This window comes from Euprymna scolopes, chromosome 41 (assembly GCF_053919585.1).
Source record: "Euprymna scolopes isolate OS-2025 chromosome 41, ASM5391958v1, whole genome shotgun sequence".
Classification (NCBI taxonomy): Eukaryota; Metazoa; Mollusca; class Cephalopoda; order Sepiida; family Sepiolidae; genus Euprymna; species Euprymna scolopes.
The window spans coordinates 37,460,598-37,486,334 of NC_136522.1; the positions used below are offsets into that span (position 1 = coordinate 37,460,598).

Consider the following 25,737-nt stretch of genomic DNA (forward strand, 5'->3'; position numbering starts at 1 on the left):
GACAATCCTGAGAATTTAATTATTAAAAAAATATTGAAATGTGACATTTTTTTATTTAACATTTCTATTAGTTCCATTAATTTTCTTTCAATAATTCATTTCACTCAACAAACTTCACCATTTTTTTTTTTTTATCTTTTTCTGTAATTTTGGTAATTATGTTTGCTCAATTTTATCTAGTATTTCATTTGTTTTTTTATAGCGTTATCATTTTTATATGTGTTCCTTTTATATACCCTATTTCCAAATTAGTTTGGCTAAACTTATTCTTCACGTTAGAAACAACGTGTAAAAGCAATGAAAAAGTAAGAAAAAATAATAGGTGTTAACTACTCCTTGTGAATTATGGAGGTCTGAAGAACTGCCGTCACAAATACAACTATCAATAGCCAAACAAAAAATCGTTTTTGAAATTCCTTTGATTGTAACTTTTCGCTATACCTACCTTTTGGTATAAAACATAAAAACTTTCGATTAATGGTATTTCTCATATATGGTCGTTAACTTTGGAAAGGTTATTTTGTATCTACGGCGCCATGTCACGTGGTATATTGTTTTTTTTTCATTACGCACGTTCATTTATAAATTATTAAATTAAATATTTATCTTTTTTATATTTAATTAGTATATATTTTCTTTCTCTTCCGCTATATTTTTTTTATTTAATTCATTAAATCTGTTAATTATGAGGACCAAAATAATGAATCGTGTGTATTTATTCTCTAATTTTCTTGTTTTTGTTCTGTTATATAAATTCTATTTCATTTGTTTTTTCTCTGAAGGATAAATTCTATTTTCTTTAAGTTTTTTTTTCTGTATTCCAATTAAGTAAAATAAATTTTCTCTAAAATAAATTTTGCTAATTTTTCCGTTTAGTTTACTATATAATACTTTTATTTAAACCAAAACACGACGGTGTAGACATAAAATATCTCTTCCAAAGTTAGGGAACATATTTGGGAACTACCGACCATAAGTATAAAACTACCTGGTATATTTCAAAACAATAATTCCCTAGGAATCGGAATCGGAATCGTACTTGGTATCGGAATCGTTAATCAATATTTTCCTGGAATCGGAATCGTATAAAAATTAGGAATCGTCCCAACACTAATGCATATATATACATATATATACATATATACACATGCATATAACTACATATATACACATGTATATATATACATATATACACATGTATATATATACATATATACACATGTATATAAATACATATCTACACATGTATATATATACATATATATACATGTGTATATATATATATATATATATATATATATATATATATACGTATACAGGGTTGCCATAAAGTCACGCACCAATCGAACATATCGAGCAATTGTAATCCTTGTAAAGACCTTTGCATTCAAATAAATGTTACTTCTTTAATTTTTTAACTTTTTTTTTGGCCACACTGTATATATACACACATATATATATATATATATATACAGTGATGATCATATTTATTGGCACGGTAAAATAAAAGTTAAATTTTGTCTAATAAATTCTAAAAAAGGGATTAAATTAAAGAAAATAACAAAGTATATTATGTATTTTTAACTGGCCTTTCCGATGCAGCAATCGGATTTTAGAAAAAATAAATAACAAAGGAACAACAAACATAATTGCAAAAAACCCTTGTTCAAAATTATTGGCACGATTTATTTAATAATCAATTGTATAGCCTTTGGCCTTGATTACCTTCCTCAGTCGCTTTTCATAGTTTACAACCAAGTTGTTGCACTCTTCAGTAGTAATTTTAGCCCACTCTTCCTGACAATAATCCTCCAATTGAATAAGATTCTTAGGCTTCCTTTGCATTACCCTCAATTTTAATGTTCTCCATAAATTTTCAATTGGATTAAGGTCTGGGCTTTGTGATGGCCACTCCAAAACATTAATATGATTGTCCTCAAGCCATTTCTTAGTCAGTTTAGCCGAATGCTTTGGGTCATTATCTTGCATGAACCACCAACGACGACCAAGTGAGAGCTCTTTAGCAGAGTCTTTCAGGTTTTCATCCAATATTTTAACATAATCTTCCTTTTTTATGCTACCTGTGACCTTAACAAGTCGCCCTGGTCCAGAGGCAGCAAAGGATCCCCAAAACATCAAACTGCCTCCACCGTGCTTCACTGTGGGTATGGTGTTCTTAGGCAGGAAAGCTTCGCCAGATTTTCTGTAAATATAAGACACTTTATTATGGCCAAATAACTCTATTTTCGTTTCGTCAGTCCATAGAACACGTTTCCAGAATGCAACATCTTTATCAATATGACGTTTTGCAAAGGCTAGCCTTGCTTTCAGGTGCATAGGCTTCAATAAGGGAGTCTTTCTCGGACGACATGCTTTTAAACCAGCTCTCTTCAAAACTCTACCAACTGTATGTCGAGATACATTCACTCCAGAGGTGCTCTGTTCATCAACAATCTCCCCAACAGAGATCCTTGGGTTTTGTTTTACTTGTCGAACAATTTTCCGTTCATCTCTTGGGGAAAGAATCCTTTTTCTCCCTCTACCCTCTAAACTCATAACGTGGCCTTGCGATTTGAACTTGTTTATTATGGCTCTAACAGTGGATTTGGGAAGGTTTAGCTTCTTTGAAATCTTATCATAGCCCTCCCCATTGGTATGGCATGCTACAACAAGCTTCCTGACGTCTTTGCTGTGTTCCTTAGTTTTAACCATGGCGATTGAAAATTATAATTTAGTCACTTATAATAGTTTAAATAAATCGCTATCTAAAAATTATCTGAAAAAAATTATTCACTGAATTAGCGTTAAACAAGCATAATATGGCTATAAAAAAGTTCAGAAAGCACGTAAACCGGAAATTGATTGATATTATACTGATACTAAAAGAAAAACAAAGCCGTGCCAATAATTTTGAACAAGGGTTTTTTGCAATTATGTTTGTTGTTCCTTTGTTATTTATTTTTTCTAAAATCCGATTGCTGCATCGGAAAGGCCAGTTAAAAATACATAATATACTTTGTTATTTTCTTTAATTTAATCCCTTTTTTAGAATTTATTAGACAAAATTTAACTTTTATTTTACCGTGCCAATAAATATGATCATCACTGTATATATATATACATATTTACATACACATATATACATATATATATGTACACATATATATATATACATATATATATAGATATATACATATATACACATACAAATATGTACACATGATGATTGCAATGTCTTGTCAGACGAGTGCCACTCCCTCAGACACTGAAAGTTCATGAGCCCGAAAAAGATATATAGTCCTGCCAGCCAATTCACATGCTCAAGCAGACATGACACTAAAGACGGTCATTGTTATACATAGATATATATACACACACGCACACATACATATGTACACATATCACACACATATATACATGCGTACATACACAATACACAATATGCACACATACATATAGATACACACACACATGCAAACATAAACAAGACGGTCATTTGTATACATATATATAAATATATACATGTATGCATACATGTCTATAAGCATACGCTCATATATACCCATATGCATACACAATGCATAATAAACATACATATACATACCCACATGCATACATACTCATATACATACATACACATCCACATATACAAATACATATACACATATACTTACACATACATATATGTACACATATGCACATATATATACATACACTTACCTACATATACATACACATACACACATACATGCACACATACACATACATATACATACACACACATGCAATATACACACATACATGCATACAAACATATATAAATGTATATATACACACACAAACATATATACACATATACATACATATACTCATTGATATAAATACATATAAACTCACATGTACATATATATAAATATACACACACACATACATATATAAATATACATACACATATACATACATAAATACATATAATGATGGCAGATTAATTGTTACATGCATCCAGCATTACAGGTGTACATACGTCACAGCTTTTTTATCGCCACAGGACTTTTTTTTTTCTTTTTTTTTTTTTTAATAGACAAATGCCTGAGGGAGTATCTATACAAAGATGATGTTACAGAGTTTTAGCTTTGTACGACAGCTAAATCTCTCTCTCGGTTCAAAATGTTGACATCCAGCAACAAGCAAGAGCAAGATAGCCAGCAACAAGTCAAACTGCAGACCAGCTTAATGCGGGTACTGGTCTCCCGCTTTGTTGTTGTTTTCTTTTTGTTTTTTTTTAAATAAAAAATATATATACATACATATACACATATACACACACACACACATACACATACATATTAAATTCCACAGCCAAACAAGGTCGCAGCCCACAAGAGCCATGACAGTCAAAGAACCGGAAGTCCAATAAATGTATACACATATATGCATATATATATATGCATGCACACACACATGCACATGTACACATATACATGCACGCACATGCACACATATGCATGCATGCGTGCATGCATATGCACACACACGTGCATGCACACGCACACATAAATATGTTTGTATATATATGTATACGTACACATACACGCACATACACATGCATGTACACACATATATATGTATATCCAATTCCTCAATGGTCATGACGATAGTGATGATGTTACAATTCAATGAATACACACGATAATAAACATGAAAACAAATCCACAGATGCAAAACGTAAAACAAAGCAGTCATGAATCTCGATGTTTTTGTTGTTGTTGTTTTTTTCAAATTGAGAGAAGCGTTGAAAAAAAAAACGGTATAATTCCTCAATGGTCATGATGATAGTGATGATGTTACAATTCAATGAATACACACGATAATAAAAATGAAAACAAATCCACAGATGCAAAACGTAAAACAAAGCAGTCAGGAATCTCGATGTTTTTGTTGTTGTTGTTTTTTTTCAAATTGAGAGAAGCGTTGAAAAAAAAAACGGTATAATTCCTCAATGGTCATGACGATAGTGATGATGTTACAATTCAATGAATACACACGATAATAAACATGAAAACAAATCCACAGATGCAAAACGTAAAACAAAGCAGTCATGAATCTCGATGTTTTTGTTGTTGTTGTTTTTTTCAAATTGAGAGAAGCGTTGAAAAAAAAAGCGGTATAATTCCTCAATGGTCATGATGATAGTGATGATGTTACGATTCAATGAATACACACGATAATAAAAATGAAAACAAATCCACAGATGCAAAACGTAAAACAAAGCAGTCAGGAATCTCGATGTTTTTGTTGTTGTTGTTTTTTTTCAAATTGAGAGAAGCGTTGAAAAAAAAAACGGTATAATTCCTCAATGGTCATGACGATAGTGATGATGTTACAATTCAATGAATACACACGATAATAAACATGAAAACAAATCCACAGATGCAAAACGTAAAACAAAGCAGTCAGGAATCTCAATGTTTTTGTTGTTGTTGTTGTTTTTTTTAAATTGTACACATATATATGAATATATACATACATATATATTTATATATATATATGTATATATATATACACACATATATATCCATATATATATATACACATAAATATACACATATATATATATATATATATACATGTATATACACATAAATATATATACACATATAGACATATATACACACATATATATATATACATATATACATACACACACATATATATATATATACATATACATATATATATATACATATATATATCATCTAACAGTTGACAAAAAGACGGCGGACGGAATCTCTAGTGCAAAAACGTTAAGTATTTTTTTGTTTTTTGTTTTTAAACTAATCCTAAATGTTTTATGTTACATTGTTTTTAAACTTGTTTTTCGTGTTTTATTTATGTATTTTGTCTGTATTTCTCCTGTCTTTTTGTCTGTATTCCGTCTTATCCGTCCCCCCCCTCCTGCTCCAAAGCTAAATGATAAAAACAAACAAAATGCCGGCAACTAACGATAAAAGAAAAAATGCCGGAAATTATTCTCTATTAGAGTAGATAAACTTAGGACTTTATAAAAAAAAATAAAAATAAAAATATAATTGATTTGCAACATTTTTATAGAATGAAACAATATTTTTGTTTTGTTACATTTGTTTGGAATTAAACAATATTATTCTTTTGTAAAGTTTGTATAGAATGAAACACTATTAGTGTTTTGTAAAGTGTTTATAGATTGAAACAATATTATTGTTTTGTAAATTTTTCAAAGAATAAAACAATATTATTGTTTTGAAATATTTTTTATAGAATAAAAGAATATCTTTTTGTTTAAGTTTTCATAGAATGAAACAATATTATTGTTTTGTAAAGTTTTTATAGAATAAAACAATATTATTGTTTTGCAACATTTTTTATAGAATGAAACAATAGTATTGTTTTGTAAATTTTTTATAGAATGAAACAATATTATTGTTTTGTAATATTTTTTATCGAATGAAACAATATTTTTTTTGTAATATTTTTATAGAATCAAACAATACTATTGTTTTGTAATATTTTTTATAGAATAAAACAATATTATTGTTTTCTAACATTTTTATTGAATGAAACAATATTTTTGTTTTGTAATATTTTTTATAGAATAAAACAATATTATTATTTTCTAACATTTTTATTGAATGAAACAATATTTTTGTTTTGTAATATTTTTTATAGAATAAAACAATATTATTGTTTTCTAACATTTTTATTGAATGAAACAATATTTTTGTTTTGTAATATTTTTTATTGAATAAAACAATATTATTGTTTTGTAATATTTTTATAGAATGAAACAATATGTTTTTGTAACATTTTTTATGGAATGAAACAATAATATTGTTTTGTAACATTTTGTATAGAATGAAACAATATTATTGTTGTGTAAACTTTTTTATAGAATGAAACAATATTATTTTGTTTGTAATATTTTTTGTAGAATGAAACAATATAATTTTGTTTGTAATATTTTTTATAGAATGGAACAATATTATTCTTTTGTAATGTTTTTATAGAATGAAACAATATTATTGTTTTTTAAAGTTTGTATAGAATAAAACAGTATTATTTGTTTGTAAAGTCTATATAATGAAACAATATTATTGTTTTGCAACATTTTTATAGAATGAAACAATATGTTTGTTTTGTAACATTTTTTTGTAGAATGAAACAATATTATTGTTTTTAAAAGTTTTTACAGAATGAAACAATATTATTGTTTTGTAATATTTTTATAGAATAAAACAATATTTTTGTTTTGTAAAGTTTTTATAGAATGAAACAATATTATTGTTTTGTAAATTTTTCAAAGAATAAAATTTCAAAGAATTGTTTTTTTTTAAAAGTTTTTATAGAGTGAAACTATATTATTGTTTTGTAAAGTTTTTATAGAACGAAACAATTTTTTTTGGCAACATTTTTCATATAATAAAACAATATTATTGTTGTGTAACATTTTTTATAGAATAAAACAATATTATTGTTTTTTAAAGTTTTTACAGAATTAAACAATATTATTGTTTTGTAATATTTTTCATAGAATGAAACAATATTATTGTTTTGTAAAGTTTTTATAGGATGAAACCATATTATTGTTTTGTTATATGTTTTATAGAATGAAACAATATTATTTACTTGATTTACAAACTCGCTAATATGTATAATAAGACAGAGATTTGTAATATGAGAGGCGTGCAATAAGTAATGCCCCTGACCCACTTGCAGTTGTCTCATCTTGCTTAAATTTGTCCTCTGCAATGATTTATATCTCTACGGGTTATCTGGCAAATTACAGCTCTGTACTAATTTTAGTGTCTATTTTACAGGTATTTGAACTGAGACAGGTGTGAAATGGAGACTGTTGAATGTCGAGCAGTGATCCGTTTTTTGCATTTGAAAGGACGCACATCATAGGATACTTTTGATGAAATGAAAGAAACTTATGGTGATAATGCCCCATCATATGACCTTGTAAAACGCTGGCATTGTGAATTCAAACATGGCCGGAAGTCTGTTGAAACAGCTCCCAGACCTGGTCGCCCTCCTCCTTCTGCCATTTATGAGACATCTGTCCGTCAAGTTGAGGCTGCCATTTTGGAAGATCGGTGCATTACTATTCACTAAATAGCCCAAGATGTTAAGATTAGTACAGGGTCTGTAGAAACTATCATTCATGACCATTTGCATATGCATAAGGTGTCTGCTAGATGGATTCCCAGGTTCCTTACACCAGTCCAGAAGCAAGAACACGTCAAGTGCTCAAGGATGAATTTGGTGATGTGCCAAGAAAATGAGTCAAAGTGTTTCAAAAGACTGATTACACAGGATGAAACCTGGGTCCATCACTATGATACAGAGACCACCCAGTCAATGCAGTGAAAGCACTTGGACTCACCACCTCCAAAGAAGGCAAGGGTGCAGCCCTCCACTGGCAAGGTCATGCTCACAGTCGTCTGGGACCAGGACAGAGTAGTGATGACAGATTTCCTGGCAAAGGGTACCACAATTACAGGATCCTATTATGTTTCACTTTTGAGGAAATTGAGGGAAGCTATCAAAATCAAGAAATGGGGTAAGATCAGGTATCCTCCTCCTGCAGGACAACACTCCAGTCCACAACTCCTCGCATGTCGCCAGATTAGAAGCACGGGCGTGTTGTTATGAAATCTTACTCCGTCCTCCCTATTCTCCTGACCTTGCACCCTCTGACTTTCACCTCTTCCCAGTCATGAAGTTGTTTTTTAAAGGAAAGCGTTTCCCAGATGATGCAGCCTAGATTTCTGAAGTCATGTCATGGTTGGAGGACCAATCTGGGGTGTTCTACAAAAACGGTCTCCAGAGCTGCATCAAATGATGGGAGAAATGCATAACTCTGGGTGGTTCCTATATAGAGAAAGACTAATAACTGTGCCAAGTTTCGTTGCTCTACTGCTATAGGAAGTGGGTCAGGGGCATTACTTATTGCACGGCCCTCATATTGCTATGTTTTTGGTTTAATATCTTTATCAATTTTATTTCTGAGTTCATTTTAAAATTACTTTTCTAAATTATATTCATTGTTTTTAAATTCTGTTTATTCATTTAGTTTTGTTGGACATTTTGTGTTTTTACATCTTTCTTGTTATGATTGGATTGGAAGTAGAAAGGCTCTCTTAATATATTAATAAATTCATCCATTTTCTCAGTTTCGTTTTTTAATCATAATGACTTTTAGTTTATCTGTGATTGTTTATTTCCACAATTTTTTTGCAGTTCAACTCGTCACGGACAGTGATGGTCCTCCTTTGTGTTCCAACTTTCAAATACTACCTCCTGCTTCCACAACTGATACACCTCGTCCAGTTCCGCTTCTGTTACCAATGTTAGATCCGAATCAGCTAGAAGATTTAACCAGCAATTTAGAACCATCCAGCCATTCTTCTCCTGTTTTGGAGGATTTAGAAAAAGATGATCACTTCATGAATAATGATTTGGCATTGAAGAGCCTTATGGAAAAATTTAAGTGTGGAACAGATGAGGAATTGTTGGATTTTGTGATCTGTAGCATCGAACAAACTTTTAGAATTTGCGGGGATGCGTTGACGGTAGGTAAGGATTTGAACACATCTTACAGAAAAAATTTACATCAATAAAAATAAAATATAACATTAAATAGTTCCCAGAAAATTCATTTTGTTACCATTCATTTTTTTCATTCTAAACAAAGCACATTGCCACTGAGATGCAGCGAAGGGCTAATGGGACTAGGCCATACTTACAGGGATGTCCTAAGTGGTGAGCTATGCAACAGAATGTTTGTTCACATTACATTTAAATTTTCTTATGTTGGTAAAGTCAAGAAACAGTAAATTTTAAAGGCTAAGAGTGTGTGGAAAATCTATTAAAATAGAAAAGCCTCTGACATCTGGGAACTTAAACAATGAAGGGGTAGAATTTAGCTGATTGTCAGGTTTGTTCAGGATATTTACGTTAATAAGAGAACAAGTTTACCAGAGCACATTCCATTGAAGTACTTATAAAACATAGGGATACAATATTATGTCAGTGGAATTGGGGCTGGAACTGAGTAGACATTGTGGGACTTATTAGAGAGGGAAACACTCGTAGATGATGTATGTGCAAAGCAGTATGTTTTTTGAGAAGTCAACACATTTTAATAAGTGCACTCTGGTTTACAAAAAATGCCTGAGCAACTGTTAGCATTCTCTGGTGATTAGCAATGAATTAATACCTTTTCAGAGAGAAGGTAAAGCTTGGAAGGGTGGACTTCTAGGACTGAACAGAATCATACTTCAACAATAAAGTCACTCTCGGATTTGTAGAAGAGATGCGAGAAATACTCAGTAGTCACTGAAATAATATAAGGGAGATAAATTGCATTTTAATCTGCAAAGATTTATTCCCCTTACATTATCTGAATCATTATACCATTGTAGCACAGCTAGTAGCAAGAATTAGAAGTCGAATGATATTACTAACTACCAGAGTTTCAATTGTCAACCAAGCATCAGAGTGCTAATTTCCAGTGACAAGTGATTATCTGGTTATATTTTAAAAGGTCCAACTCTAGATAAAGAACCAGGACTTAGGGTTAGCACTCCTGTGCCAAGGTCAACAACACAACCTTCTTGGACTGATTATACTAATTGGTTCTGTGACACAGAATTGTGTATCCTCCCCTTGATGTAGTTACACATGAATTTAATAGAAAGAATTAATGAGTATGATACAATGGATGTGAAATGCAAATCTTAAATACAAACTTACTTCTGATGAGCTCAGAGGAAGATTAAATCTGGACATTTATAGAGTGTGCAGAAGAGACTTTTATATTACAGTCATGTTGTAAGAATGGATGAGAGTTCTTGAGTTAGATATAGAATAGAAATTGGTGGGGGGGTGATACTCCTTTCAGCTTGGGATGCTCATCCAGATTTCAGCTTTTTTTGCCCTTGGCCATTCCCATCCCTGGTTAAATTTACTCCATTAAAAAATGTATGATTCTTTGGTAAATTTAGTTTTCGCAACCTTGCCAATAGATTACGTGTGAGGAGAGATATAAAAAAATGGTTCATGTTTAGAATTTCAATTATTTTAAAGGTCTCAAATTATTCTTCATTTTTCTATTTAGTAAAGTAGTTAAACCTTTATAATGTAATTGAAATGATTATTTTACACTGAGGTGACATTTTTTTATTTTAGTTATACAAATAATGTCAAACATGAAATTAAAATCTATTTCAAATTTTTTTTTTTTTTTTTTTTTTTACAAAGGCATCACCACATTATCAAGGCCCAGAGGCCACTCAAGGATAAGGGTTAAAGAGTGTACAGTAGAAATTGGTCAATATAGTAATCATTAGTAATGAAAATTTGGCAAATTTAATAACCTATATGGAACGGCCCATCAAGAACTTATTTACTTTAGACTTGAACACAACCATATTGTAGTCAGCCGGAAAGCAGGAAAACGGGAGACAATTCTACAGGCGTGCAGTTCTAAGAAAGAAGCTTTGTTCATGGAATCTACGTTTAGGTTTAGGCACAGATAAAGAGTGGGGGAAATTATTGATAGTGTTTACAGCTAGACGAGTGTTTCTTGTGAAAGTTTGGCGAGGGGGGACCATAGACTGAAGCTCAGTTGAACACTTTCCATGAAAATAATGATACATCAGAGACAAACTCGCAACATCTCTTCTGTGAGATAGAGGTTGCAAGGAGGAGAAAAGGACATCTCCTACGAGGCTACGAAGTCTATTTTGAACTCTATCAAGGCAGGACAAGTCCTTTCTAGCAGCTCCTGCCCAGATGTGGCAACAGTATTCCATCCTTGGACGTACCTGGCTCTTATATAGATAGAGAATAGCATCAGCAGTGAGATATCTACTGGATCGATAGAAAGATCCCACCATTTTTCCAGCGGCCTTGGCAACAGATTTGATATACGTGTTCCATTTAAGATCAGGAGTAATGGTCAAGCCCAGAAGCTTGTCAAAACTTGAGGCCTCCTGAAGACGAGAGCCATTCATTTCAATTGATGACAAATGTGAATTAGAATGTTGATGATGTAAAGAGAAAAGCTTGGTTTTAGATGCATTAAAAGTAACCAGCCACTCCTTTCCCCATTGTACTACGTGCTCAAGATCAGAGGAGAGAGAATTGGAGAGAACTTGGTCGTTTTACTGTCTTAGATGTGGTACCATAAATGGTAGTGTCGTCAGCATAAATGTCTACAAATGATGTAAGGATATGATTTGGAAGATCATTAATGTAGATCAGGAAAAGAGTTGAGCCCAGGATGGATCCCTGAGGGACACCGGCATTAATGCTGTGAGCTTCTGATTTTTGCCCCTCAACTACTACTCTTATGAACCTATCAGAAAGAAATGATTTAATAATTGAGAAGACTTTTCCAGCTATACCATAGCTAGCGATCTTATGAAGTAAACCTTTATGCCATACCCTATCAAAGGCTTTAGATATGTCAAGAGCAATTGCCCTAGAAAGATTGCCACCGTCGAGAGATTTGCTAATCCTATGCGATATAACTGTAAGCACATCTGCTGTAGATCTAGCAGAACGGAAACCATATTGAGTATCACTAAGAAGGTTATTTTTGTTGAGATGTTTGATTACTTCTGTATTTAACACAGATTCTAGCAACTTACTCATGACGCACAGGAGACTTATTGGCCTGTACTGAGAGGGGAATGAGCGATCACCTGAATTCTTAAATACAGGGCATACTGATGAGATTTTCCAGGGAGATGGGAAACTATTCTCCTTAAGACAACGTTTAAACAGTTTTGTAAGTATGGGCGCTAGTTCAGGTTGAAGTTTTTTGAGTACTATAATTGGAATACCATCAGGGCCAGTTGCTTTACTCGAATCAAGGTTTTTGATTAGCTTGGCAACATCACGTACAGATATACGTATATCACATAGCGTGTTTTCTGATACAGGAGGAAATATTGGGGGTTGGCGGTCTTGGTCGCAAAGGGTAGAATTAGCTGCAAAGTTCTTGACAAAGAGTTTGGCTTTGTCTGATGCTGACGAGATTACCTCAGGTCCATTGATAATAGTTGGGATGGAGCACACGCTTCTGTTCAGGATTCTGTTTGCTATTTGCCAAAACTGGTGGGAACCAAGCCGCTGCTCAGCTACTTTGGACTTAACAGATTGAGCATACAACTCTCTTGCGTTCCTTATTACTTTCTTACAATGGTTGCTGGCAGTCCTGAAAACGGCTTTAGTTTCCATACATCTATTACGTTTGAAGCAGTGGAAAAAGTGATTTCTGTGCGCAATGGCAGCAGCACATTCTGGAGAGAACCATGGCTGGCTGTTAGGTTTTTGCTGAAACTTTTTAGAGGGTATGAAATGGTCAATACCTACAATTAACCATTCAGTTAGGTCTAATACTATAGAGGACACATCCTTTTTAAACATGGAATGCAGAGGTAGATCAGATATAAATGTACGGAAGCTATCCCAGTCAGCCTTAGTGTATCGATATACTGTACGATGAAGAGGTACGTCTGGGGACTTATTACATTTCATTTTAATCTTAATTGATACAACAGAGTGGTCGGAAGATAGAATACAAAAAGATTTTGTCTAGCTTAATTGCCATATTTTTATAACTTACTACCTTGCTCTACTCTCGTATTGAACACTGTTGAAGTAAATACTTAAAAACTTGAGAGTGGTATCTTGGATTGGTTGTGGGAGGAAAGACAAAACAGGACAGATTTACATCTTGGCCAGTCGAGACAAAGGATTGTCTTTTTTTTCTCCCAGCTTCTAATTTTATGAAAAATACCACATCTACTGATTCCCTTATGGGTAAAATGAAATTAAACTTATTTAGCTTCTTGTTTTATTTTTAATACTAGACAGATGGCTGTGAATGACTCCATCACTGATATCAGCTTGGTCTAGTGAAACATGACAATTGCCTATTTTATTTTTTTAAAACCGTTTTTTAACCATTATCAAAACTAAATCAATTTAAACCATTATCAAAACTAAATCAATTTAAACCATTATCAAAACTAAATCAAACAAACTCACGAAGAGCAAAAAATAACATGAAAATAGTGTGTTTACACACTATTTTCGCTCAAATAAAAGATAGATACAACCTTCTTACGTAAATCAGAGATTATAATCTAGGGAGTATATAAAAAGTTCTAAGAAACAGTAACCCCCCCCCTCAGCCTTTGCCGGATATACAAAAAACGTGCACACCCACAAACACATACACATTTTCGCTTTTATATAATAGATTATAGAAGCAACCAAAGGAGAACCGATAACAAAAGTGTCTCCCTTCAAAATAGAGAAAACATTTTCAAACATCAAATCAAAAATCGTCAAGAAACTAAATAACGGCACACTACTAGTGGAAGAAAGCCAGATACATATAATAGAAATCTTCAAATGGAGACATTTTAACAACCAAAAATTAAAAATTTACCCCCACAAAATGCTGAATATCAGTAAAGAATTATCCCTGTGCTCCTTGGAAGAAATCAAAACTAACTTGAGAAACCAAAATATTATCAATGCAAAAACCATCCAAATTAAAAGATCTGGTGAAACTATCAATATAAACTCCTACGTTTTAATAGCATTACAAGTTGATTTTTTTCTTTTTAGATAATTGTTATTTTATCAACTTGCATGAAAAGAGCTATGTAAAAGATGCTTAAAACCGTTTGAATTATACAAATACCATCAGTAGTTCAAAAGTTATGAGAATTTTAACTGCCAAAATTTATGCTTTTCCGTGGACATTTTTCTTTAGAAAAAGTGGGCTAAATTACGGACCTCCAAATTTAAAGAAATTCGGCAATTTCGTCATCATTTATTTATTTTTCAAGTTATTCTCATGAAACTTAGCACTCAAATGGTGTGCTCTTTCTGATTATGCAGTCAGATCTGATGTATCTCTTTATCATGCCATGAATTATAAATTTAGATGTACAAATTTCAATTTTTTTTAAACTGGCGCATGGTATCATACAGTGGGTGTCTATTCATAAACAAAAGTAAGTATTATAGTTGTATTTAAATATAGCTTTATTGAGAGCAGACATTTTCCTGCTTCCTTACCAAAGGAGAGCTTAATCTGGGGTGTAGCCATTGAATGCCAAAAGAGTATTCATGGCCGATATTTACTACTCCTCTCAAAGACAAAAAAAATTGAGTAGATATGAATTAATCTCAGAAATAAACCGAAGAAAATTTTTCATATAGATTTTGAATTTCTGTAAAAGATGGAAATTCCGATAGTCGACCAGAACTTATGCATTTTGGGACCAGTCCAATTTTCAATTTTGTAAATCCTCTCTATCTGGCCCAAAATATACCCCTATTTTCTGAGATGCAACCATAAATCATATCCTACATGAATCCTTGATGTAGCTTTCACAGTACCAGGATACCAGGAATCCTGATAAGCAACAACTATATATTCACCAGTTGATGGTAATTTTTGTCATTTCTATTCTGGTGTTTTACTGAAAATTCAACTATGTAAACAAAGAAATAAAATAGTAATTTTTTACCTTGTTTCCACCTTAACATTTAAAATGATTATTTTATTTAGGTTTTTAGGTATTTCTTTAAAATGACTACTTCTCAAGCTTTCCAGATATTAAGCAATGTTATTTCTTATGTTATCGCTGATGGCCATCTTGGTACGTGCGAGCATAACCCGATAAACTATGTGCAAACACACGTATCAAGATGGTCACCAACAATAACATAAGAAATGACATTGCTTAATATCTGGAAAGCTTGAGAAGTAGTTATTTTAAAGAAAAATGTTAATGTGGAAACAAGGTAAAAATTTACAAAATGCATCACAATGAAATTCTTTATCAAACTGCCTAATTATCATTATTATTTAGATATCTTCAGTTTAAAAAAAATGGGTTTGTTTTACAGATTCGAAAAAAATTGTCTTGACAATGAGTTAAAAATAAATTAATTTTTACAATATATTTTATTTAATTGTTAGGTGAAAGTACAGAATAGTTAACAAAACACCCTTTCTTCCTCATGTTAGGAATGGGTTTCTAAATAATAACGCTATTATTTCAACATGGTAGCATAAGTGCACAAATACCTTTTATTTGTTATATATTTGTTTTTGTTTTTTTTACCACTAAAAAACACAATTCTACCTTAAGTACAAGTAAGAAGTTATGAATGCAATCACAACGGAAACGCATGTACTTCGTACATTTTGTTGTTTTTAACGCTTTTAGTCATCATCATCATTACGGGCTCCTTCCCCGGACCAATGTGACTCTTCCTCTCCAGAGTTTTCTGTCTTCCATCAGCTGCCTCAGATCTTCAGGTTCACAGTTGGCGTCATGTGCTATTTGCTGGATGTACGTGGATCTAGGTCGTCCTTTGCTTGTGCGTCCGTGTCGTGGAGTCCATAGCAATACATCACTCACTAATTCATGCTTGCTCCTCAGACAATGACCTGCAAATCGTAGGCGTCTTTCTCTGATGGTATTAGATATGGCAGGTAGGTTGCCATAAAGTTGCTGCTTTGTGGGATGATTTTGCCAAAATATATTTAATACTGTTCGTAACATACGGGTGTATGTTCTGTCTAGTTTTCTTTTCAATCTTTTGATGAGTGTCCAGGTTGTAGCACCATAAACAAGGACAGACTCTACCACTGCCCTGAAGAACTGCCTTTTCAGTTTGTTAGTTAGTCCCGAAGTTCATACTGAATGTAGCCCATCCAATGTGGCCCATGCTTTTGAGATATGAATTTCGATATCTCTCTCTGTGGAAGCTATGTTGCTGCCCAGATACGTAAACTCAGCGATTTCTTTCAGTGTTGATCCAACCAGAGTCCTGGTCTCTCCCTTCACATTGAAAGTCATAAACTTTGTCTTATCCGCATTTATGTGGAGACCAATGTCATTTGCAGACTTTTCTAGCTTACGTAACAGTGTTTGCACATCAGCAGTGTTGTTCGCAAACAAAGCAATATCATCTGCATAATCTGAATCAGTTATGTGTGCTGATTGATGACGTCTGTTTCTGGATTCGGGTGAAGCCTAGCATGTTGTGTATATCAACAGAGGTGCGAAGTACAAAATCAAGACAGACAATGAAAAGAAAAGGGGCAAGAGTATCTCCTTGTAGAACCCCGGTGTGGATGTCGAAAAATTCAGTGTCCCCATCTGGTGACCTGACCCCCTGCTCAAGTGTGCTCATATAGCATCATGATAGCATTAATGACTTCATTTGGAATGCCATATGCTTTTAATATGCTGGCCATTTTTCCTCTATGTACAGAGTCGAATGCTTTGAGGAAATGTACAAAGATCATGACTGCCTCAATGTTTTTTGCTTTGACTCCTTCAATTAGTCTGCTAACAGTAAGTATTTGACTAGTAGTAGAGCGATTCTTTCCAAATCCATTTTGGTTCTTCCTGCGCACTTACTCGATCTTTGGTTGGATACGGTTGAGAAGCATGACATTGTAGATTTTTGCTGCAATTGGAGTGAATGTTATTCCTCTGTAATTGCTTGGTATGCTTAGGTCACCCTTCTTGGGGAAGGAAAGTATGCATCCTTCCCTCCATATATTAATAATTTTTTGATTATATACAAAATTGCATGAATTAAGAAGTATGTCATTAAAACCACCTGTCTTCCATACTTCAGGAGGTATGTTATCTAAACCTGCAGCTTTACGATTCTTGGTCTTCTTTAGTACATTTAGAAGTTCCTCCATTGTAAAATCACCCTTCTCAATATCAAGTTCCTGTACAACAATCGGTTGAATTAGTTGGTCTGTCACTTCTGATTTGTTTCCGAGTAGCTTTTCAAAACGTGCTTTCCATTTCGAACATGCATTTTCTGGAGTGTTTGCCTTTAACTTGGCTTTTGCAGGTCGTTTGCGCCCAGATATCTCATTTACTACTTGTCAAGCCAGATATGACATGTGTACTAAAAGCGTTAAAAACAACAAAATAATATTGTTTGGAAATTAAATTTGAAAAACTTGAAAAAAATTTTTTTTCAAGTATTAAAGTATTTTTCAATTAGATACTTAGTGACTGGTATAAGAAGCTTCTATGACTAGTGAAAAATTAGCAAAAAGAATCAAGTCAAATATTCAATGAAAGTGAAGAAAAGTTGTGCCATCGTGACCCAGACAGATTCTCACTTAAATAATTGAGTTATGGGCTAAAGAGAGCACAGTGGTACACAAGTGCATAGGAGTTTGCCTTTCACTTTAGCAGAAGTGGAAAAGAAGGTAACACGATTTTGGTATACAGATAAAATGATTGAATAACATTTGCATTAATATAGACCAAATAGCAATAATAAAAATAATGATGATGATGACAACAATGTTATTATTATTATTATTACCACCACCAGTGATAATAATGATAAATAAATGAATGATAATAAAAGGAAATAATAATATTAATGAACCATAAGGATAATAATAATAATATATTAACATATCAGCTAAAAGTAGTTATAATAATAATGTTAACCTTAGTTATAATAAAAAAGTGTTAAAAACAACAAAATAGTATTGTTTGGAAATTAAATTTGAAAAACTTGAAAATAATTTTTTTTAATTGACAAATTCAGAATAAAAAATGAAACTGACTTTTCTGCTTTCGTTTTGAAAGCAGAAAAACAGTTTTTTTTATTTTTATGAGAATACAACGAAACTCGTTAATGTGCTGACTTTAGTCAGCTGAGCGCATAGCGAGCTATTTTCCTCCGTTAAGCGGATTTTAAATTTTTGTAAAAGATAACATTTTAAAGAAATTTCCGCACAATTAATAATTATCAAATATTTACGTATTATACATGAAAATAATTCTGAAACTATTATCTATATGAAAATGGATACCGATTTATCTCATCAATTTTGAAATATTCTTCATCAACTTTGCTCGGTCGTAACTTTGCTTCCTGGTTGTAAAAATATAAATTAAATCCAGTAGAGATGATCTTCTATGCTTATATAGCCTGTAAAATTTCAGCCATATCCCATCAAATTTGACCCTGTGTATTTGTATTCAAATGTAACGTATGAAATGTAAACATTGAAAAAACAGTTTCCCTTTTTGCTGTCGTAATTTTTTACTGTTTTTTTCATTTTTAACTTGGAGTATGAAAACATTGAAAAGAAAAATGAATTAACATCATTGGAATGCTTATTCTATTCTCTTTCCAGCAATGTAATTCTTTTAAAAATTGACCCACAAATAAAAAAGATATGACTTAGATGTAATATTGTCGATGTCCATGAAAATACAGCATACGCTTATAATGCTAATTTTTACTTTTAACACCCAGCAAATCTTAAGTAACATCAAAATAGGGTACGAAAAAATAAACTGAACCATACATACCAAACCCCCTCAGATGCTGCAACTGCCAAAGGTACGGACACCCTGGGGACTGATGCACACGCTTTCTAGTATGCATAAGGTGTGGTGAAAATGAAACCCATACAGATTGTCAAAAAGAGCCAAAATGTACTAACTGCCAAAAAAGCCATAGTGCAAACTCAAAAGAATGTGACAAATTGAAGAAAGAAAAAGAAATTACTAAAAAAATATACCAAAACTATAACCTCCCAAGAAGCTCATAACCTAGCCGAAAATACAAGATACTCTGAAATAACAAACAAAAAAAAACATACAGCCTACCACTAAACTAAATCATCAAACAACAAATGCAAATCCATCAAACCTAAAGACATTATGAAATTACTCAATGAAGTAAGGGAACTAATGGAAGAGTTAAAAAAAACTATAAAACAAATCAACATTGAAAATAAAGATTACGAAACTGAACAAAACTCTTAAAACTCAACTAAAAAAAAACATAAACCCCCGAAGTGCTACAAGATCCATAGAAACAACCCCTCTCACCCAAAAGCACCCATGAAGGAAAAGGAAAAAACTACCAACCAACAAAATTAAAACCAAAAGAGATTCAATCCAAAACAAATTTGAGGAAATGGACACGGAAGATTAAAGACTAACAAAAGTGAAAAATAAACACATAAAATCTAACCATAACCCCCAAAATCATCCAACATAAAACCTAACATAAATGACCTATTCTTATAACACACCATCAACCAGTCATCATATGTCTCCAAGAAACCTTTTTAAAAGCTGAAGATCAAATAAATATAAAAAACTGCAAACAATACAATCACATCTACAATACTCAACAGAGAGCCTCTGGAGGAGTATCTATCCTTATTAGAAATAATATCTCATAAAGCAAAATAGACTTAAAAACTAATATTCAAGCCATTGCTACAGCAGCCATACTACACAGAACTGTAAATATTTGAACTATCTACATCCCACTCCAGGATCTAATAAATGAAACAAAGCTGAACGAAATAATAAATCAGTTACCCAAACCCTTCTTACTGTTAGGTGACTTTAATAGTCACAATGATATATGCGGATAACCTCTATCATGATCCCCATTCCTAAGCCAGAGAAAGACGGTTCAGATTCACAAAATTTCAAACCAGTTGTCTCTGCAAAACATTTGAAAGAAACTAATGGCTCAATTGCCAACATACAAAGTGGTTTTAGGAACAAAAGAGGAAGAATGGGCAACATAATTCAATTACAGACCTTTATCAAAGAAGCTTTCATTAAAAAAGAACATGCAATATATACCTTTTTTGATTTAGAAAAAGCTTATGATACAACATGGCGACAGGGTATAATAAAAAAAACCTATAAAATCTTCGATTAAAGGGCAGACAACCCATTTTGATAAAAGATTTTCGATCTGATAGAAGTTTTAAAGTAAGAATCGGACCAACTCTATCAGACACAAAAAGTACAGGAAGACTATTTAATATAAAAATCAATAATATTGTGAATAGTCTAAACAATGAGATAAATGGTCCCTTATGTGGATGACTTTTTAATCTGCTATAGATAAAAAAATGTTCATACTTCAGAATGCCAACTACAGATGTGCATACACAAACTAACACAGAAACTGGCTTTAAATAAAACTAAATGTGACCATTCCTCTAATCATAGGAAAATGTACAATGATCCTACTCTCAACCTAAAAAGAACAAAAATCGAAATAGTTGACCAACATAAATTTCTGGGACTTATTTTCGACAAAGAACTCTCCTTCATCCCTTACTTAAAATATTTAAAACAAAAATTACGATTAACTACAGCGATTAAGGGTTATAGCAAATACTAAGTGGAGATCAGAGTGCTCATCACTCCTAAAATTATATAGAATGCTGATAAGAGCCAAACTGGACTATGGAACCTTTAATCAGAAAAAGTTATCTTAAAACTCTGGACCTCATCCATCACACAGGCTAAGATGGGGGCATTCAAAACCTCTCTGTTGTAGGGTAAGGAAACTTGGTTGTATATGTATATATGTATATATATGTACATATATATATGTATATGTATATATATGTATATATGTATTGTCGTAGGGTAAGGAAACTTGGTTGTGCAGACCAAGCTTTACTCAACTTAAACGCAAGGTACAGCCTGCAATACAAAAGAACATAACGCTCCTGAGACATATTGTAAAGACAGTGACATATGAACAATGTACATATACAACAATAAAGAGTGAGGTAAAGTAATGAAAGCGAGACACCCATATGTCTGCACCGATGCTGAGCTTGTTTCCCGCCAGTCTCCAAGACATAAACAAATATGAAAACGCTTACGAAGTATGAAAATGTCACAGCAACAACAAAGTTAACCTACAAAACCAATATAACACTCTCCAATAGAAAGTTTATTTGAACCCTCACTAAAATTCAGACGTGAAAAATTAGGCTTACAATATTATCCTCAAAGTTCAATGCACTTTTTATCTCAACTACACACATCTATTCAAAAAAAAAATATGCAATTAAACCCTTTGGTCTTTACATGAAAGAAACGATAAAACCACTTACATACAACACAATAGATCAAACCAGCATTCACAAGGAAAATTTCACAGAACTCCCACCCTGGCTAGCAACCTAAAGTCATACTAAACAGAAGCTCCACATCTTGGACAACAAATATCAAAAAATTGGGCAAAAACATTCATTCCTTTATCCTTAACGGCTCTCTTTTTTACAAGGAGGGTGAAAAAAAAATGGTATCTTCATGACAAGATGGCTTTATGCATAACATTGAATTCGTTTTAAATGTTATAAAAACCGACCTACTTTTATCCACGTGTCTATAGCGTGACGGGTTAAGTGACAGTGTCGTTATCTAAAGATTTCAGGTTCAATCTCAGTTATCAGATGTACTTTTTTTTTCTCGATTTTTAAACATTTAATATGGAAATGAGGTTATTTATACCATTTTTTTCGCTTTTCGCTGTTTTTTTTTTGTTTGTTTTTTTTCCTTTGTTTGGGTTTTTGTTTATCTGATTGTTTTAAAGAAGTTTTACGTCCGTTCGCTGTTTTATTTGTTTTGTTTTTTCCGATTTTTAAAAAGTTTAAATAGTGTTATTAATTCGCTTATTCTCCCCCCCCCTTACATACACACCTCCAAACACCCGAGCAACGCCGTCCTTTTTTGGGGGGAGGGGGTTTGTTTTTCTGATTTTTTAAAAAAAGTTTTATGTTCGTTGGCTGTTTTCTTTTTGTTTGTGTTTTTCCAATTTTATGAGAAGTTCTTTAACCCCCCCCCTACACACACACACACACCTCCAAACACCCGGGCAACGCCGGGTACCCCCGTTAGTCTATGTATATAAAAGGCAAAATGTGTGCGATCATTTTATGTATGTCTCCCAAAGGCTTTTTTCGCCGACGGTCCTGGTTGGTTACTATCGCTTAGAACTGTTTATATCCGCCTAGATAATAATATCTAGGATTTGGGAACATAGATCGCCTCGTTGATTTTTACAAAATTATTGCTATTTCAGCCCGTCTTGTGTTCGTTCAGCTTTTTCGTATAAAAAGTGAAACTAATCAAAGCTAAGGCCCTCTGTGGCTCAGGTGACAAGATCAAAGTCTCGGCCCTTTTTGCCTCGGCATCCGCCAAGATCAAAGTGTAGTATCTGTTCTCTGATACATACACCGTGCGAGGCAGTGTTGTTCTGGCAACACATTCTCATGCCCGGAACACCTGATGAGCTTGTTTGGTAGCGTTCTGTCTGCACCCCCAATTTGTCTTTCTCTGTTCTCCCTCCGAGCTAATAATTTACGACCTTCCCGCGAGGGAGGGTCGAAAACATTTCTCTCTTCCCTCCACTAACTTCCCACTCCTTCTCTCAGTTCTATCTCCCCTTCTTGCCGCCTTTTGGTGCCACTTCTTTTTGGCGCCATAGTCGGCTCCCCACTTTGGACGCCGTCTCCATGTCCCTCATTTTGGGGGTGTCCGTTTTGGTTCCCTCTTCTTTAAAAGAAGAGGGGCCACCAATATGGATACCCTCAGCCAGGGGGCCATCAATATGGATACCCCCAGCCAGGGGGCTACTGCTCACCAAGGGGATGACTCCCCAACAGGAGGAGCAACCACTGACGGGGCGTACCGCCCGGATATGACAACATTGGACACTCCCCAGGAGGGAGGAATTTACCAACAACTCCCCTCGAAGGCGACCCTCCCAAAGGGGAGCAAAACCAAAATCGGTCGTAGCATCTCATTCCGACCACAAAAAGGAGGTGGTGCCAGGCCAAAAGGACAATAAAGGGGACAGCGCTCCCCAAGAGGGCTGCTTCCCCAAAAGGGGAGCAGATCAAGAAAATGAGGGGGCATACTGCCTGGACCTCACAAACGAGGAAGGAGCAGATGGCTTCAAAGTAAACAAAAGAGATCATGCTCCCCAAGAGGTCGACTCCCCAAAATGGGAAGCTGCTCCCGAAAAAGACTCTAACCAAGGAGAGTGAGGCGCAAAAGACACTGAAAAGGGAGCCGCATCCCAAAAAAGCGACACTCCCAAAAAAGGAATCTGGGGAGGCAGGAAGCGTCACCAATAAACAGGCAGGGATGACCTCCATAAAAGACCAAAAGCGGTCTAACCCCACCAAAGACCTCATACCAACACCAACACCACAAAGAGAGTCTGCGTGGGGGAAGACCGTAGAAAAACAACTGTCCCCTCAAGAGTATAGAGACCTGTACCTGACAAAGTATAAACAATACATAGAGGGGGCAGATATAAAATCCATACGGGGTGCCTGGGAGGCTGAGGGCAGAGTCCTTCGCCATTTCCAATATACCGGAAAACCACCTCCTGGGGGTGAAGAAGGAAGACATGGTGGGGCTCCTCCACAAACTTAACATCCCGGTACCATACCTGTACCAGAGGAGCTTCGCCGTGTGGGACATCCTCCTACCCACCAAGGATGATGCGGAGAGACTCCAAGAAATAAAGAATGGAAGAGTCAAACTAATATTCAAATACTAGGGCAAGAGAAGGACTCGGGTGCAGTGGACGTGGACCAATAGCGTTTCCTCCTATCCAAACACTTACTTGGACAGGATATTAGTTAGGAGAGGCGAAGTAGACTTCTTATCTTGTCCCACGTTCACTTGGCTAGGCCAGACGGACCATAAACTAGTTATGGCCCGGCTGAAGCTAGGAAATAGGCCTAAGTTAGTGGCTCACTGGAAGTTAAACACCTCCCTTCTGGAGATACAAGACTTTCAAAAGAAGCTAATAGAATTAATTCCAAAAGCACTAGTGGGGGCGGTAAGTGGTGGATAGGTCTAAAAGCCAAAATTAGAACCTTCTTCGTCAAGTATGCCCAGCGCCTCACACTAGATAAGGCCAAGACGAAGAAGAAGCTAGAGCAGAAACTAGCCCGGGCTACGGGGAAGGGTGATAGGGTTAGTCAGAAACTAGCTAAGCAGGACCTTCTGCGTGAGAATAGCGAGCATTATGAAGGTCAAGTAGTCAGAGCTAGGCTTAGAAAGGTAGGGAATGAAGCAGTCAACTCCAACACTGACACGCATCGTGAAATTTCTAGGCATGGCTCGGACAAGTACACTGCAAAGGTAAGACATCCGGTTGGATGCACCCTGGAATCGACTCGGGAGATCTGCGAGGGGTTTCGAGAACATTTTGAGGAGCGTTTTACGCAGCAGCCTGATCTTCCGGTCCTTGAGTTTAGCGACTATTTGGCTGACTCTCCCTGCCTCGAGGCAGCTAGTTGCGAGGGCCAGGTGACAGAGTGGGAGCTTTTTACTGCGCTGAAGCAGGTCAGCTGTGACAGATCGCCAGGACTCAATGGTCTGCCATATGAACTGCATTTGGGGCTGTCGCCCATGTTTCTGCCTTTTCTGACGGATGTGTTCAACCATTGGTTTGCTCAGGGATCCATCCCGGGGCAAGTCACCAAGGGAGTGATCACATTGCTGAAGAAAGGTGACGGGCATGTTGGGGAAGAATTAGACGACTACAGGCCCATAACTCTGCTAAACACAGAGTTGAAGATTGTGGCCAAGGTCCTGTCGAATCGGCTGCAGGTTGTTATCGGCGAGTTGGTTGAACCAAAACAGAACTACACTGTGAAGGGGAGATCGATTCAGAACAACTTGCACCTGATTCGCACGATCCTAGAGGGAGGGATAGATGACGACGTGGAAGCCACGCTGATCAACTTAGATCAGTCCAAAGCTTTCGATAGGGTCGACCATCGTTTCTTGGCATCTGTCTTAG

At 34.4% G+C, this 25,737-nt stretch overlaps 1 protein-coding gene across 15 annotated transcripts in view; it reads left to right on the top strand.

Moving 5' to 3' along the window:
* LOC145266477 (steroid receptor RNA activator 1-like) overlaps positions 1-25,737 on the top strand; it is a 779,488-nt gene that overhangs the window by 331,494 nt on the left and 422,257 nt on the right. For all 15 annotated transcript variants that reach the window (XM_080122174.1, XM_080122179.1, XM_080122185.1 and 12 more), the window contains one exon: positions 9,280-9,611. In XM_080122174.1, coding sequence (XP_079978300.1) covers positions 9,280-9,611 — 332 coding nt within the window. The remainder of the gene's footprint in view (positions 1-9,279; positions 9,612-25,737) is intronic.